The 18,746-nt window shown below is 38.5% G+C and overlaps 1 protein-coding gene across 2 annotated transcripts in view; it reads right to left on the reverse strand.

Moving 5' to 3' along the window:
• mlip (muscular LMNA-interacting protein) overlaps nt 1-18,746 on the reverse strand; it is a 34,588-nt gene that overhangs the window by 12,248 nt on the left and 3,594 nt on the right. For both annotated transcript variants that reach the window (XM_075478066.1, XM_075478070.1), the window contains exons 2-11: nt 14,871-14,996; nt 8,838-8,975; nt 6,905-8,461; nt 6,449-6,523; nt 4,771-4,848; nt 4,616-4,699; nt 4,455-4,490; nt 2,517-2,564; nt 1,825-1,887; nt 1,588-1,710 (exon numbers count right to left, since the gene is read on the reverse strand). In XM_075478066.1, the coding sequence (XP_075334181.1) occupies nt 1,588-1,710; nt 1,825-1,887; nt 2,517-2,564; nt 4,455-4,490; nt 4,616-4,699; nt 4,771-4,848; nt 6,449-6,523; nt 6,905-8,461; nt 8,838-8,975; nt 14,871-14,996 (2,328 nt within the window). The remainder of the gene's footprint in view (nt 1-1,587; nt 1,711-1,824; nt 1,888-2,516; nt 2,565-4,454; nt 4,491-4,615; nt 4,700-4,770; nt 4,849-6,448; nt 6,524-6,904; nt 8,462-8,837; nt 8,976-14,870; nt 14,997-18,746) is intronic.

Here is an 18,746-nt window from a genome sequence, read left to right on the forward strand (position 1 = left end):
ACCTGACATTAACATGCATATCTGGTGATCCTATCTCAAGTAGACAACTCGAAGTACCTCAGTTCAACCCTGGCATTAGAATGCATCCCCACATGTCTCGGGTGGCAGCTAGTCAACTGATCTCACTTCTCTGCTTTATATGCAAAGAAGCAGATAAGTTACATCACAGTAAGTCATGAGGGGTGGTGTGTGTGGAGGGCGTTGGGTCTCTCATGCATTGGGTTGGGGGGTTGATTTGGGGTTTCTGCAAAATCTCAAATTGCACAGAGGGAGGGATCTGAAGGATGTTACGACAGATTCATATCATGGCATGTTTCATATCTGCCTGAGGGACTTCAGCTGCTGGACTATGGCAGATGATCCATAAACTGTAAGGTGTAACAAAGGCATCATGAGTTAGCAAAGCAAAATTAATTAAATAACTGGTTTGTGATGTTAGAGAGCTCTCTTTGTTTACACCCCTGCTGATTTAGAGAAAGCTGCAGATTTTAATCTGAATCAGTCATTCGTACAGATTAATTTGTCCTGCAGTAGCAATAACCCAATAACACACAGCATCAGAAAAACACAGTGCTTGGAGCAAGGAGTAAAGAGCAGCTCTCAGGATCAACAAAAAACCTTGCAACAAATAAAGTTGCAAGTTAAAATCTATGCCGATCTGATCAATGATACTCTAGAATATGGGTGTCAAACTCAAATACGCAGTGGGCCAAAATTAAAAACTTGGACAAAGTCGCAGGCACAGCCTTGATATTTCTTGATAAAATGTCTAAGATTGAGGAAATTTTTTTTCTCTTCACATAGCGATGAACCTTTTCATATGGGAAGAAACTTAAGATTTGCTCAAACATTGAATCAGGAAGAACCAAAGCTTCATACTATAAACACATGTGAAATCAAATGTCAAATAAAACACACATCTGTAGCATTCATTTCTTAAATATTTTTTCCTTTTTTTAAATCTTATGCCTCTTCCTCTATTTGTAGAGTTAAATTTCAATGGTAACCATTACCAACTGATAAGGTCGCTAATGAATGTCAACAGAAGAGGGGGCGCTTTTGGGTCCCAATTGACACGCCAACGCACCCACAAAGCATCATGGGAGTTGTAGTCTTAGCTGTGCATGCACTGTGTATCGGCGGGCTTGCTCTAGTAGACATTTGGTATCATCTCGCGGGACAAATTTAAGTACACTGCGGGCCGGATTTGGCCCACGGGCCTGAGTTTGACATCTATACACAAGAATATTTATTCCCAGTGATGAATTCAGCCAGCTTTTCTCTTTTTTCCCTCAAACAGATATTTTGGGCTTGTTAATGTGGTAAAATAACTTGTTTTTGCTTTATACAGTACTTTGTGAAACAGGCATATCGAGAGTGGATTATATTCTTTTCAACATCCAGAGGTTTTGTTTGTTTTTTTTTTGTTTTTTTGTCGCAAGTTAATTCTTACTTATAATACTGATGCAACACTTCTCTCGTAACAGCCAGAGGAGAGAGGGTGACTGATAAGAAAAATATAGACTGAAACGTCTTGGTATCACCTGAAATAAAAGTGAAATTATGAAGAAAATGCCACAACCCTACCTTTTCCTTATCAGTTAAGGTCTGCTTGACAAATTGCCTGAAGGAATTAGGATGAAATTCATCTTCCACCTTAACAGTCAGTCTTGGAATGGCCGTCATTGGGCGAATGACCCCGGGTTTTATCTGGATGGGAAGATTAAAAGTTCAGCAGGCCAGATCATTTCCCAAGGCACTTTTTTTTCTTATCATTCTTATGAAAGCTGCAACAGGAGCTTGATCAGATAGAATGACGTGTACCTTTTTGGGATCCATGAATTTTCTCTCCTTATTGGCAGTTGGGTGCAAGCTGCACACAGACGCCTAAACAAAGACGAAACATTAAATGCCTTTTAAAACACCGAAATAGAGATTGACAAAAAGCACTTCAAGTATTCACGTTTACTGAGCACCACATGTATACTGTGTTTTGATAAACACTTCATCACATCCTGAATAGAATTTCACAACAAAGGCAAAGTTATTTAGAGCATAAGAGCCTCTGGTAGATGTGTTTTTTTATTTTTGAACATGGATTGAATCAGACCAATCACCTATTCTGTTCATGGTCTTTAAGTTACGCCAACTACTTAAGAGCAGTATTGCAGTACTACTCGACTCACTCACACAAAAACCTCTAATGGTAATTATTATTTGCATCTTTCTGAACTGTTTCCTCAGAATAGTTGATGTGCTTTGAATTCAAGTTTTTACTGCAAATACCCTCGAAATAGAAAATCTTTGATCACGCAGGTTAACATCCACTTTGTGGTTTGTACAATAAAATTCTTAATGGAAAACATATTCTTCAGATGATTAAATGTTGACTTGCCAAACAAGGGCTTTCATGTCAATTTAGAACTAAAATTGTGTGAGCTTTAACATGACAGCAGCAAGCTCTCGCTGTCGCTGTTTTGTGGGTGTTGCAAATTCAACAAACGAGTCTTACTCACATATTTGGTTTCACGCCCCAAGGATTTTGGTAATGATGACTTACTGTGCTGTAAGTACAAAAGAAAGAAGTGAAACAACCCATCTTGAGGGAAAATGGAAACATTTTCACTTGGAAGTGAGATTCACTATTTCAAAAATGTGATGGCGGATGAAAACGGGAAGAAAAGAAGTCCTTGATGAAACAGCCTTTTGCACCACCTGCTTTGCTATGTTCTTAAGCAAAATAAAGCTGTGTTGTTGTTTTCTCAATGTTTTTTTCCTCTTCAACAGCATTTGTTTTCCTCATCCTAAATTGAATTCACACAAATTCCATCCAGCTCTTGAGCCGTACACGTATCGTGATCCACAGAAAGCTGGCGTCTTTAAAACCCTTTTTTATCTGAAAAGTACAAGAGCCTCTCTCCTTTTGATGAATAATGCATGAATGTCTTCTTAGGCTGTTGACTAAACAGCTTGAATTCACTTTTATCCCATTTGGAATTTGTGTTTAAGTAAAATGTATTATATTTTATGTTTTAGGATTTTAGTTGATTTGTAATTGTAGATGACATCCACAACTGTCTGCATGCCATTGGTGAGGGGTGTTCGAACCACTATAAAGATGACAGAGCATTTAGAGTCACGCTTAGGGTATTGTTTCATACTGTCGTTGTGCATAAATAGTCTAGCTGGTGTCTAAATGAAGACAGAAACTGCTCTGATTTATTGTGTATTTAATGTGGGATTTATTGTGGCTATTTAAGCACAAAGCTTTGATTTGATTTGATCGTGAACTCTAACCATGTAATGTGACAAAGTGTTTGGACGAACTGTTTTTGTGTTATTAATGGAGCATAAACCAGAAGAGAAAAAAACTTTTGTCGTGGGTTGGTCTCGAACATACGTCCTATCTTTGAAACGAATGAATGAACATGCCTATTTGTGGCTTGCCTATGGCAAAATTTAAGAATGGTGTCTTCTTTGCTATGCGGAAATACTCAAACGAGTCGTATTTCCCCCTCTTCTGGTTGCAGGGGTGAAACTTTAGAGGACAGACATTTGGGTCATATTTCTATTGTATGAACAACTTACACGATATGAGACAGAAAAAGCTAGTGCGGCTTCATCTCGGGGTAACAATAACCATTCGCTGGTACTTTTAATGCTTTCTCAAGCAGACTTTATACCTTGTTTAAATGTAAAAAAGAGACAAGCTATGTTTTTATGAGATCATGTGTTGGACTATGGGTCCAGACAAAACTAAATGGCCTGGAAGTATTTAAGCAACATCTGTGATAAGAGCTGTTCCAAATCTCTACACGCTGAGGAAAGGAGTTTTCGATCCTCCTTTTTTAACTTGTTTAGCATAAGAAACAATGGATCATTGTTCATTTCATCTCCCAATTTCTGGCTGCAGCTTTCATAGCAGTGCTGTTACATTCATCCAGAGGTACAAACTGTGACTCATCTGGATGAATGTGAGGAGGATAAGCAGCCTGTGACAACACTATATTTTACTTACGTGAATTTCTCTCTCATTATTTTTTAATTACAAAGCTTAATAAGAAAGTAAAGTTATAGATTATCTATAGTATGATACATTTTTGTGTAGAAATGTGATACGACAGACTGCAACAGGCAGTATCTACAGCACTTTTTGAAGGACGTTTATTGAGCATTTGTAGTTTCAGTGCTGCAGACCCACATCAAGTGCTGAAGAATTTCCTCTGCCATCTCTCTGTAACTCAATTATGTTTTTGTTTTTTTATCAAGGTCAAGTAAAAGAACTTAGGAAAGGGCCGATAGGGGGTCATTTTTGGACTATTCATCTGGAGACTTCCTCTAACATAGTTGTGCAGAGACACACACAAATAAACCCACGTGTGACCACACACAATTGCTTTCTTGCTTTGGTGTTTTTGAGTCAGAACAGAATCTATTCAGGAAATGCATTTTACCTGGAAACCAGCCTTGGCAGTCGATGACTTTGAGGTCTTTGGTCACCAGGATATTTTGCAAATAAAAAGGTGCAAAAAGAAGCCCGTTAAATCCCTTTTAAAATTACAAATCGACATTTGTATTTGTTATAGCATATAAATATAGATAGCAAATGACTCACTGTTGGAATTGAATTTTCCAGTATCTCATCAATAACTGCATAAAGTTCCTCTGACTGTTGCCGGAGTTGTGCCGGCGAGCACATCTGTAGGAAGAACCGACATATTAACACTTTCGGTTGCAGGTGAAAACTAGCAGTGACGCGGGCAGTAATACCTCCGTGTGGGTGTCCGTAACACGTCTGTTCGGTGTGTCACAATGACTCTGTTCTCGCTCCACCTGCTCGTCTATCACCTGTGAATGCAAGCAGACAGAAAAGATCAAACTCATTGCTTGAGACAACACTCAATATTTCAATTTCAATTCCTATCATCTACTCCATACTCTTTAGCTAGAATTCCTTAATATTCAGATCCATATAAATCATATTTCACTGTGAATAATACAACATTGTGCCATGTATTCAGGTCCCTCTGAGCCCTGTTTCCCTTTTAAAAATGTTTTCATTCTTTCAGAAGCCTGATTACTTAAGACCAATGATATATCATTTTTGAAGGAAAATTTTGAGATTCTGTTTGAAGAATGTGACATGACTGGTGCTGGTGAATATTATAGGCACATTTATGATCAAATGTCCAAAGAACAACAACAACTAAATTAAGATTTCACAGAAAACACAAAAACAAAACACACCATGATTCTTAAAAAGTGTTAATAAACAAAACAAATGGTTTTACTGGCATACAATTCAAAGACCTGTTTTATCAATAGTGATGCCAAAAAAAAAGATAAGATAACTGACATAGATGACATGTCATAAAACGTTGAAGATGCTGATCAGAATGTGGAACTAAGTAGGAAGTCGAGGTGATGGGCCTGTGAGGGTCAGTGCAGATTGTGGAAATAAGACCACTCAAGACATCAAAACACCTTCAGGCTGACCTGTGGCAAACTGAAGTGCTGGTTTTCAATCCAAATTATACACTACACTGAACCAAGAAGGGTGAATACCAATGAGGGTACCACTTTTGAAATGTAGGCACAAAATGGAAAGACTTGTCGTTACAGAAACATTCCTGAACAAACCAAAGTCTGTGTTCTTTGGGAATTAGGTCCATCAGTTTGTTTAGAACCAACCAACTCGAGTCAATGATGCTAGATAAAATAGAATGAAAATCCTAAAAATTAGAAAAGAATGAATGAAATGGATAAAATAATCAAATAGAATAAAAACAGAGTAAAATAAGAATAACTGAAAGAACACCAAATCTTTTCCATTACGCTCGTTATAACGAGTTTTCGCTATGCTGTTGAGCTGTTTTGCTGCCTCCTGTACTTCAGATGTATTTCAGACCAAATTGCACTGCCATGTTTCAGCAAACTAAGTTTGAGGTTTGAGGTGTTGGGTCTCGCTGCAGGATAACCCTCTGAAGCATAACTACAACACCAACACGGAATTGTTCAAAAGATAAAGAGGAAACTGTTTTAAATAGAGCACAGGTTGTGTCCCACTGAAATCTCTGGAGAGAGCTGAAATCTGCCATTTCAGTAATAACTTCTGCAAAGAGCTGGAACAGATAGTGATGGAAGAGTGGCAGAACTTCCCAGCAGGTTTAGGAAGTTTGTGTATGCTCGTCATTGTTGGAAAAAATTCAAAAGAAATATTGTTGAAGGGTGTCATTAACACCTAAACATCTTGTGTGTGTTTTTCTACTTTAATTTATTTTTTTGATAAGCTTCTTTGTCGATAATGGTAGACATTTTACGATGGCGAATAGTTCATTTTGCATTTCTGTTGTTACACAGTAGCAGAAATCATTAATGCTTCAAACAATCTTGCCAGATATTTAAGGGAATTTCAAAATGAATTAGTGAGATAATAAAAAAAACTCACTTGCTGATCCAACAGAAGGGTGTTTGTGGGGATTGCAGCAAGCGATTTGTAGCTCAACTTAATCTTGTATGTCTGCTGTTTATCAAAAGAGAAAAGCAGATGATTGATACAAATTGATTACAATTCAGATTTCTGCATTTTACTAAAGATAAACCTTGTAGAGAGTCAGAGTCTCACACTGATGCAGACTGCCTATCATGCAAAACAGCCGACACTTGAGTTGCCAAGCAATAAGAACAATAATAAGAACAATACTGATGCATGTAAGGCTTCTTTCACAGCACTGAAACCCACATCCCTTTTATGAATAGAAGGTATGTGGCTGAAAATGTCAACAAGTTCATTTTAACCGTGTATTAGCCACACCTCTTGAGAACAGTACGTCAGAGAAAGCATAGTAAATAATATCCCTATAGTTAAAGCTACAGTTGTGCATGCGAAAAGTGAAGCAACTACCTTTCTTTTTTTACCGTCCCTGTCACTGCAGTCTGACATTCCACTCCCCGGCCTTGACGGCGGCATGGAGCACAGGGACAGGGAAGGGGACGGGGTGAAGTCTCTGATTGGTGGACCAGGAGAGGGTGTAGGCGTGGGGGAGTTGGTGGGCGATGGCCATCCAGAAAAAACTATGGGTGTGTAGCGGGAAGGAGACAGGCAGTATGCTTTCCGAGAAGCCTGTGATGGTGTGACACTTCTGGAAACAGGACAGCTTCTTACTGACTCACACCCTCCCACTCTGGTCGTGTTTTGTAAAGGACTGAGAGGAGATGTTGTGTCTGTGCGAGCAGGTGGACTTCTCAGTTGCTGAGATAGCAAATGGAGTTTTGAGAGAGATGAATTTGGGTGGCGAGTCCATTTTTGGGGCACAGAGGTCTCTGTCTCATTAATAAGTTTAGAGGACTGGGAGATGAGTTTTTTAAAGTTACTATCTGTATGGTCCTTAAGGAATATATGTGTGTTGCTGGGCTTTAGCTCAGGCAACTTGGAAATGGAGCTGTGAAGTGTAGTTGCAGAGTCTGATTTTTCATGCTTTGGTGGAGAAACAGATTTGAAGTTTGGCAACAGAGGCAGAGGAGTTCTGTGGAGAATGCTGCTGCTTACTGGTGGAGGAGAAATACCGTGCTCCTCATGACCTGAGCCAATTAGCTCTGAGCATTTTGTCACCTGAGCTTCAAGGCACATCCTTTTGTGCTTACTTGTCTCCACTGTTGGGAAAGCAGGGATGTAATTATTGCGTTCCTTGTGAACCGGGTTTTGACTATCTATTGATGCTGATGAGGAGAACTGAGAGGAAAAGTCAAGAGGAATGGAGGCCACGCTGGTGGCAGCTGAGCATGCATTGCAGAAAGACAGGGTCACAGGGTTAACAGGCCAGCACGGTGTGTAAGGCCTCTGTAGTGCAGGGGACAGGACAGGAAGACGGCCTTTCCTAAGGATGGCAGTGAGGAGGGAGAGCCGGGTAAGAGGAGGTCGGTGTCGGGGAGTGGGCGTCTGCGGACAGGTGGAAGAGGACAGGCTGTCGCAAGATGAGAAGCAGGTTTGAGGGATGTGAAGCAAACTGGAGCCAGGAGCAAGAAAGTGCCTCTTGATCTGGACAACAGCCGGTGAGAAGACGCCAGAGCGGATAGATGAGCAGGGAGAAACTGTGCGGCTGAAGGAGACAGGAGAAGTCACTGAGGAATGCAGCATGGTGGTCCAACTCTTCTTGTCCGAGCCCTCTGAGAGGATGGACTCCCTGGATGAAGCCGGGGTGGAAAACAAGTCTGCAGAGTTTAAGGGGCTTGTCCTGTCTTCTGACACAGATGATCTATCTGGAAAGCAACCCAAGCTAACCTCGGCATGTCCAGAAGTGTCTTGACACTGCCGCCGGGAAATGCCCCAGTGTTTACCATCAGCTGTTTCCATAGACACCGTCCCTGTGGCTCTGTGGTTAGGTGTATTTTCAGACCAGGCTCTGACTGAAGGCGAGGCTTTGGTTTGAGGGAGGCTCACGTGATTTAGTAAAGGCTTGAACTGCAAAACAAAGAGGTTTATTTTACACACAGCTGATACAGAAATTGGACTCATCAGTGAAATTCTGAAAAAGAAGGGGGGCTGAAATTTTGGACCTGCAGATTAACATTTATGCAGGATTTGTGAGAGCATTATAAAGAAGCCACCATCAGCCAACCTAAAAAAAAAGTAGAGCTCAAATAAACTCAGTATAAACAAGGAACTATGAAACTTCAGACTTTACTTTTTAATGCTTCAGATTTTACTTAAACAGATCTGAAAAGCACTAAAAAATGTTTTTCATTAATCACATGGAAGTTCCTTTTTTAATGATAAAAGATATTTTCAATGAAGCCCCCTGCATCACTACAATTGATAGCGTTCATGTTGCACTTACTTGAGGTTTTGCCTCCAGCTGGGCCGTGTTTCCTGCTCCTCTCTCCAATATGTCCTCGATAAAGACAATCTTCGCCTTGAAAATCTGCCCGTCTGACATGTTCTCCCCAGTTGTCCTCTCATGAGACACAGCTATGTTCTGACAGGAGAAAGCGGAGCAAATGTTTAGGGGGAACGGAGGAAGTGAAACCTGAGAAAAGCTGGGGTGAACGTCAGCCAGCCCCAGTGAGCTCAGGGGGGTGTGCTTGGTTTGACCACACCACATGCCCCACACATATAAATCACATGTGCATGCGCCTGTCCTGCTGACATTTGCTTAGCACATGCCTCATGAACAGAACTACACAAGTGATGCAGGCTCTGTATTCACCCGCAACTTTTAAGCCTAATGTATTGGAATGACAGTCTGAGTTTAGTTAAAAGTAAGTCAGATCTGATCATATTTTTCTCTGTATGTCGATATAAAGTGTGTTGATATTCCTTTTGAATTATATGTAAGATGTTTATTTACAACGTACGTCGATTGATATTTCAGTTGCTGATGGAAATAGCTAAAGCTTAATCAAAGTCTTTTATGGAAATATAAAAAAAAAAAACGAAGAGACAACACTGCAATATGTGGATTTCAGACTGTTTTAAATGGAATCTTGAATCTTTACCAAATGTGTTAAAAGAAGAAAAAAAAGGATGATGAAACACAATTGAGATAAAAACGATGTTATGAATCTATGATTTTTTCCGTTTGGTAATGGACATACAGTAGCTGCATGGAATTATCTTTGAATGAGCAGGAAACATAATTTGTTATTTGTGCATATCAATACTCTCAGAGCACAAACAAAGCCAGTCTCAGAGCGGAAATTTAATGTGATACTGAGGATTTATTCATTTCTTAGTGTATCTATTCATTCACATGGGAAAATGATAAACAATACGGGCATTATTCTTGCTGGTTATTCTTTGATGTCAGATAGATATCATGGAAAAGTTTCTTTACACCTAATCATAAATTACTGAACCCCTTCCCCAATCATACCTGTTGCGTAATAAGTCACGGTTTGTTAGTTTTGTTATGTGTTTTATGATTCCTTTTTCTGAATTTTAATGTTAGTATTAAGCATTTAGTCTTTTGGATTTCCATATAGTATTTTTTATTGTAGTTCATTTTCTGTTTTTCAGTTTTGTTTCCTCTACCTCAATGTCCATCAACACCTGGTTGTAATCAGTAATCCCTCACTCAGTATGTATACTCCCTAGTTTATGTCGCTCTCTGCTAGATTTCCATTGCTGCTTTTTGTTGGTTCTTCTTTATTCGAAACTATGTTCTTTCAAGTTATTTAGATGAAGAAACATTCAATGAAGCAAGCTACTGCCTTCTCATAGTAAACATATTACCAACTGACAAGCTCTAGTTTCATCTTTAGCTAGTAAGCGTAGCAACATTTGAAAGACATGGAATTATACAGGTTTTGAAAAATAAACATACTTATGCTAATTTACTTTTACTTCTGCAAATCCCCAGCAATGGCCTTTGTTTGTAAAACCCCCTAAAGTCTTTGACAGACTTTGCAGCAGTTACTTAAGCCAATATGTTCTGTTGGCTCTGGTTCCAATGCAAATATAAGAACACTGTGCTCCTGTGTAATAATGTCTCATTATTAACATTAACTATAATTATAATTATTTATAATATATATATATAATTATAATCACAATAAAAATATGTATGACACCATTTTCAAGTAGCAGCCTTTAGACATCTGAACAAATTAGAAATGTTCCTCGAGCTGCTTCTTTGCCTTACTCTGAATAAGCAGCAATCAAAGAAATGAAAGGCTGCCAGAACAACTGCTTCCTGTAAAAGTGACAGCTTGTGTCCAAAATGTCACCACAGACAAAAGTGTCAAAAAATGGTGTTACTTGAATAACACTGAAAAGTGAGTCACTGAATGTTTGTCATGTCTAAACTATTGTGGTTGGGAATTACGTCCATTGATGCAACACTATACTTTTTCAAACTTTGGGTTAAATTACGTGGGGCAGAAAACTCTACTGCGTATTTTGTAGATAAAATATCTGCTCACCTGCTTCCACCTTAAGTAACTTAGACAGCTGAAGGCCATCTGTGATATCCAAACAAAAAAGGCACCGTCAAAAGAAAGTCCTCCAACTTTAAATGAAATGGTAATTGGACAAAGAAGCTCACTTTTGTGCTCATCAGTAATGGCAGAAAACTAATTGATGATTATTACTCAAGGCTACTCTGATGATTTAGAGACATCTATACCCGCTTAATCTATTTCAGGGTCATGAGCAGAGTATGTCTGAGTTTTTGTGTTTGGCTTTGTTTTTGGTTTCTTGGTTTACTTTTGGACTTTAACCCTGCTTCCTGTTTCATTCTGTATTATATTTCCTAATGTGAGTTTTGTTGTTTTTACCTGCTATGTCACACCTGGTTTCCGTTGCTGATTGTCTCACCTGCTGTTCGTTTTTATTTACTCCATTATGTACACCGAGTCGGATCATTTCATGTTAACTGTGTTTTTTTCCGATTGATTCTTAGTTTGTTTTTTTCTCTGTGATCTCTGTGTTTAGTTATTAAACCTTCAAGACCACCTTCCAGCTAAGACTCGCACACTTCATTGTCTCCGTTTGAGTCCGCTTTTGCCAAACTCCATGAAAGGGTACAGCCTGGACACATTGCCAGTCCATTGTAGGGCCACACAGAGACAAACTAGATGAACGACTATGCACACTCTCTCCCAGGATCAATTTAGAATCAATAATTGAAGAAAAATTATTTAGAAAAATAATTGTTACTAGTTGTTGAGTAGTTTTGAGAAAAGAAGATAAAGTATTTTATAAAACGATTAAGCAGCAGCACTTGTTCTATCTGAATATTTTATGGCTTCAGAATAGTGGGAAAATGGCAAAATATTTTGTCCTTGGCAAGTAGGTCTTTCACACGTTGAAAAAAACTTTTTCTAGCCAGCTCTGAATCTTGTTTGGGGTTTTTCAGGTCATTCTTTTTGCACAAGCCTTCGGATATGTAAGATTTTTAATCATGCATGCACCACTCTTTTGATGATGATGTTTGTGTCTGGGGACTGAAAGGATGAAGGCAAAACCTTGATCTTGAGCCGCTTGAGAGTCCACAATGCATTCACGTTTAGGATATTATTCCTTCACAGAAATTATTTTAAAATTCACCTTTTCTACACCCCCTTCAAGGGTGGGAAATTCCTTCTTCTATTTTTCTATCATCCTGTATCACTTTTGCAGTTAATGAAAAGTTTTGGTTTGCCTTTCAGCAATCTTTTCACTTGGTCACCCTGAAAGATTTCTTGGTCCTCAATTTGACCTCAACTGATATCACTGCCCAGAAAACACTTTACCGTCATGGTCGTCTGGTCGTCTTTAATAATCAAAAAATGAATAGCGATTGAAGGTTCAGAGTTGGGTTCCGTGAGGCAGTCTAGATTAAGAGCCCTGCAATTTTATCACCAGGCAAGTCTTTAAGACTGGACAAGTGACTATATTACACCAATCACTGCTGGCTTTTATTGGCTATCTATGATTTTTTAGGGCTCTGACACACCAAACCAACCAGTGACATTGCCAGTGTCACTAACAGTAAACATAACGCAAAGACCACATCCATCTGCCAGGTAGGATGTGGTATCTATACCTGTACAGGAGGACATAACTCTCAAATACAGAAAAGGGCGGAATTCTATTCATGGTTTTCAACAGATGAAGATAAAATATATATACAGTACAAAGCATGCTTTGCCTATCATGATGCCACTGATGTTCTCTCACCACAGACAAAGTTTGAAGATACGATTAGTGAGAACTTTGTGGTCATTTGTCGTTTGGTTGTAGAAGACGATAGGAAGAGGCAGAGATAAAAATTAGAGGAAAAAAACAATAAACGAGGGAATAAATTAATTCTGTGGCTATGCTGAACAGCCAATTAGAATTACTTCATACACCAAACTGATAATCAGACTTCTGTTTGCCTTGTCTTTTCAAGGGCTGACACACAGTCTGAACTGTCAAAATCTGTCTGCATTGTTTTCAGTCATTTCAGCATGTTGAATCAGTGGCAACTCTACCAGTGATGGATATCATTTAATCCTGAATACTGGCATCACTGTTGCTTTTCCACATGTTTTTGCTTCCTCTTTCAGCCCTTGGTATTTTTCTTCTCATGTTCCTTCTTTTACAGCAGTGCATTGCAGTCAGTTACAGATTTGGCTGTAGCACTGTATAGATGTTTATCCCGGTGATGGAGAATTTCGAACCTCCTGCTGTGTTGGGGCACCACGGATAGGAAGCATGTTTACATTTCAAACCACTTCCATAGCCAATCTCGTTGCATAGCCTCTTCTTGGCATTCTGAAATTGTTATTCATCTTTTGGGGTAAAATAAGTCAAACAGCAATATGAGAGAAGGTCGTTGATAGCCACAAATGGTCAAACAACTAATGAAGTGGAAATTACTTAGGATTAGTGAGAGAGAAAATTGTGCACGAAACCAATTAGTGACAGTGTGTTCAGTCAAGAACGCAAACCGATATTGCAGAAAAATGACAAGACACCAATCCATGTTTTTTAAAACCCAAACTTCTGCATGTGTTACAGCTGTGTAGTCATATGCTGTCATTGAATAACCTAAAGGGCTGCCAGTCCTCAAGGATATGGCAGTGAAGGAAGTTGAGATACAAATAGTGCTACCCCCCTCGGTTTAAAGACCTTTGAAGTCTATGTGCAAGCAGCCAACAGGCACCCAGCACTGCGGTGCTGCTCTGATTCTGATGTTGGATAAACATCCATTAGCACTTTAAGCCCTCGAGCAATTGACACCACAGGGGGTCAGCATCAGCTCCCAGGAGTGGTTGCTTTCAATAGCTTGTGTACATTAAAGTACTTCCTACTAAAGGTTGATGCACAGGTTGTGAAAATTAATGACTGAAAATGTATTTTCAGTACATTTCTGTTAATAGTTGTCTTGTGCTGTTATGTCTTTTTTTTCATAGTTTTTTGTGTCAAAGTTGTGTGTTTGCATTTTTGTATGCTGAGCAGAAGAATCCAACCTTAAGCAGAACATTTCATTTGATGTTTGAAGTCACATGGAAATATGTTGAATACAACAGTGGATTTGAAATTAAGTATTGAATAGGGATTAAGACGGCATTCTGTCAGTGGTTTAGGTGGATTTTTAACATAGAATGTATGAAATTATGGATTTTAAAATCAATGTAGAATATTGGAAAAAAAGGTGACTTTTTTTGCCTGTTTTTCATTAAAGATTTGGGGCATTTGTCTCATCACTGGAGGAGGAAGTCACACTAAAATACTGCAGGTGAGAGCAAGAGTTTACAAATCTCAAGCTTTTGACATGATTAATCAGAAGAGACAGGAGTCCTTTTAAAAGGCTGACAAAAAGCTGACTTAGATTTTCTGCTTCAAGAACTTTCTAGATTTGCTGGTTTACTATCTCGTCAGGATGTTAAAGTTCAGAGAAATCTCACTTCATAATGTTGTTATCATTACCAGGTATTTTCCTGCAAAGTCGCTCAGCTCTCCATGTGAAAAAGCTTTGCATTGTAAAATCCTGAGTAGACGGTCATAAGTTTGATTGAAAAAAAAATGATAAAATCAATGTTGGGAAAAAATTAGGGCTGTGAAAGATGAAGACATACAGTATCTGTTACATCCAATATGAGAGGAATATTGTCCTACCCAAATTATGTCATACATTTTCTAAACAATTATAGTGTGTGTGCATTTTAACATGAAACTTTAGGCTAAGCTACAAGAGGTGTTGATTGATGACTAATTCTATGCTATGGGCTCATCTCCAGTCTTTGGTTATTACTCAAAAAAATCTAATATGTAAGTGTGACAAATACTGGTAAAAACAGAAAGAAGAAATGTCTTGCAACAATAACAATAACCATGCCATAGTTGCTGAAAGCCAGCTGCAGAAAGTATCACTGTGTCACTTTCTATGCATTTGCTGCTGTACCTTATCTGATTTTCCTGTCAGAACTTCAAATCTCTCCTCTTCAACAAGAAGGCTTTTAATTGGTAATTTCTGCACAGCTGGTACAAATGTGAAAGTAGCAGGTTTGGCTGGAGCTCCTACTGGAACCTGTGAATCAGAGAGAGGAACAAATTGTTCTCATGTTACGCGTTTGAAAAAGCTTCTCCAGAAATGTGCCTGTTCAGCACAGACTTTTGAAAAAAAAAGTTCAGGGATTTCTTCCAGTTAATGCCCAGTTGAATATAAAAGGACTTCTCTCTTTAAAAAAAAAAAAAACAGGTCTGCATCTCGATCATTGCATAAAATTTTAATTGCTTCATCCTAGACAAGCTTTCTCACAGTTGAATACAGCTGAATTTTTCAGCGTAACTATATTCTGCTGCTAATGATCCATCATTAAACACATACAGGCACGCAGATTTGGCAATACTGTAATGCACTTTACAGTTCAAAGCCTCGACACGCCCAGGCTCATGAGCAGGGTTAAGTTGCAATTAAAAAGGCTCATGTCTTCACTCTGCCCTTAGAATAAATCAAAGTGAAAATCACTGTCATCTCATAGATGGACACAAATTGTGCATTTTTATGTGGAGGACACATCAGGACACATTACTCTGTATGCAAGAATAAGGAGATTTCTAATCCACATTGTGAGAGAATCTACTTGAAGGCAAGCAGTGTTTTTCTTACGTAAGGTAGTTTTTCATGTGTAGACTTAACCAAACAAAAACAATGAGTGAAAGCAAAAGTAAGCTGCAACTCATAGACAAAAAGTGAGATTTAAAGTAAAGATGATTGTAAATGGCACTGGATCAAACAGCAGACAAGCTGGCATCTATTGGATGATGGTCACAACTCCACTGTGACACCCCTCATAATCATGACTTTGTTTTAATCATTAAAACCAGTGATAGTTTTACAAAATGCTTTGTTCACATTCAGACATTTTGAGTAAATGAAAAAAAAGATCTCATGTTTTAGGACATTTATAGATTCTGTTCTGTGACAGTTTCACAAGCTGCTGGGATCTGCACAGGGGCACGTACACATTTCTACTCGTGCTGTGATGCTAGATTTGGTAAATGCGACTGAAAGTTCTGTAACTAATTCAGCAGAAAAAATGTCCTATGGTGTTCTTGGCCAAAACTAGAGTTTTTACATTACACCCTGAAAACCTGAAGAATAATCTTTGCTACAAGTTCTGATTTGACCTGATGGAAGATTAGTTAACTTCATTGAGCATCAAAGGTAGTCTTGTCTCAGAGATATGCCCAATATATTCTTTGGCACTGGAGCCCTCTCGCACTGAAAAAATTGGAGGTAGGAGGGGATGCAGAAGTCTTTTCTCACTTCAGGCTCACTTCAGAAACATAAATTCCTTCGGAGTTCTGTGTCTGCAGAGTTCTGTGTCTGCATCACAGACACCTCTTCTCATCACAGTGTTTTTCTCATAGTCATTCTATTTCATATATCTAATATTTTTTATTCATCAGGTTCGGCAACAAAACTTAAGGCACCAGAAAAACTTACATTCAGCCAAAAGTACTTGGGTAGGATTACAAAAAGTTATGCTGAATAAAGCTACAGGGCTACAGATTTCTGAAGCTTAACAGTGACAATGTTTAACCTTGTTACCACAAAAATTAAAAAGGAAGCCAAACGGTTTAATCATATCTTTAATCCCTGTGCTGAGGTTATCGTCTGCTGGCTCTAGCTTTATCTTATGGATATGATATTTATCTCCTTTTTACACTATGCTAAATAGTTACATTGCGTGACTTGTTTTTTTTTTAGGCTACTCAGTGTGAAGAGTTACTGCAATAAATACAGGACCACAGCTTCCACCTTTAATAGAGTAACATACTGTGAGGCTATTTTTATTACATTTATGGTCACTGTAAATCACACTGAAGCTCCCCTGACATGTGACACACAAACAGCATTACAGCAAGCCTTGCGGTTTTGTATTCTTTTTGCAAGTATGCCTTTAAGAACTGTGAATTTTTTTTTTTCCTCAAACATGTTAAACCCAAGATTAACATATTAATTGCCAATTATGCATCTAGTGCCCTTGTAAAACTGAAAAAGAACATTTGTCAAATTCAACTCCTGATAAAACAGCCCCTGGAACAAGCATGTCTGTGTTATGAAACCTCCGTCCTTGCATAAGCGGTACGTCAGCCTCTCAGATTTTCCTGGGCCTGTATAACCTAGCACAGGGGTCTTCAACGTTTTTCAGGCCAGGGACCCCCAAACTGATGAAGAGCTGGAGCAGGGACCCCCCTACTATTTATATGGCATACAATTGTGTTTTATATTTAACGGGGCCTAGTGCCGTGTATAAACATAGCTACTCTGTTATTGTACATTCAATACTAAGCTATTCAAATAATACACAGGTTAATATATTCATGTTTTTATTTTAAACATGTGCAAGGTACAGGGTGGCCGTGCCACTGCCATTTATAAACAAACATCTTGCATACAACACTGAGCTATTCAAATAATCCACAGATTTTAACTTTAAACATGCATGTAGATGGGACAATGAATCCTCAGATGGCACACGTTTGCACACAATTTGTGAGAAAAAACTGTTTGAAAAAAAAATAATGATTTTTTTTTTTTTTTTTTTATTTAAAAAAAATCGTCTAATCAACCAAAGATTTCGCGACCCCCCTGCAGTACCTCCGCGGACCCCCTGTTGAAGACCTCTGACATATATCTTATTTAAGTCAGTCTTAACTAGAGCTACTGACGCTGAAAATGTAAAGATGTGGAGCTTCAAACTGTAGAGCTTTTGGGCCCTTTTTTGAAGAATTAAGAGCGGCAAGACTTGTTACTCATGATGGACATATAGCATCCTAACATCTCTCTAGAAAAGTGTATCGTGCCACTCTTTTAATACAAGTGCTTTACTCAGTTTGTTACAGTGGCAATACAATTCCCTTTGTAGTTTGGGTTAAATGGTGTTAGTCTTGATGTGTGAAAATGCCCCGAGCGGTCCCTACTGCAGCAATCACAGCACGCACTCATCGAAAGAGCTTCTGCTGCTTAATTACACCTCTTCTCATCCCAGTGTCGTCGGGTCAAATGCAAACTGGAGAGAAAGGCCACTGAAATTTCTTCAGTTAATCATCTTATCAGTGGAGGTTATTATAGCAGCTACTTGAGGATCAATTAAAAATGAATCACATGTACCTGGACATAGATGCAGACTGTAAATTTGCATAGGACCTTTAGGTTCAGCTCATAAATTTGATTGCAGACAGAAGTTGAACCTACCAACCCTCAAGTTGTAGCAATAGCCGCTTGTATCTTAAGCTTAATTAATGGGAGAAAGAAAACTTGCTTCAAAACTAAATGATTGGCAGGAAGATTACTAAGAACTTCATTATAAATGTAAAACTGCATTCATATGGTTCATCACAGGAAAGAAATATCTCAAGCCATTTTCTCCTCTGCGGTTCTCCTGTTTATTTTCTTTCATTTTTAATCATGAATAGCTTTTCACAGAAATTACCAACACATTCATTTCTGCTCCCCTGATTCTGAGTCTGATTGTGTGAATATAATTTCTTTCGAAACGGCCGATGCACTTTTTCAATCAACGTCAGATTTTTCCAGTTAAAAAGAAAAAATGAATTCATAGCTTAGCATTTTAAGAAAACTATTAGGGCTGGGACTTTAGCGCGTTAATTTCGATTAATTAACTACACACATATTAGCGCGTTAAAAAAAATAACGCATTTTAATCGCACACTATAATTTTTTTTTTTTTTTTTAAATACAGACGGATGGAAGCGTCGACAAGGGCGTGGTTGTGTGCAGATTATGCAACAAGGAATTCGCGTATCA

This window comes from Odontesthes bonariensis, chromosome 2 (genome assembly GCF_027942865.1).
Source record: "Odontesthes bonariensis isolate fOdoBon6 chromosome 2, fOdoBon6.hap1, whole genome shotgun sequence".
Lineage (NCBI taxonomy): Eukaryota > Metazoa > Chordata > Actinopteri > Atheriniformes > Atherinopsidae > Odontesthes > Odontesthes bonariensis.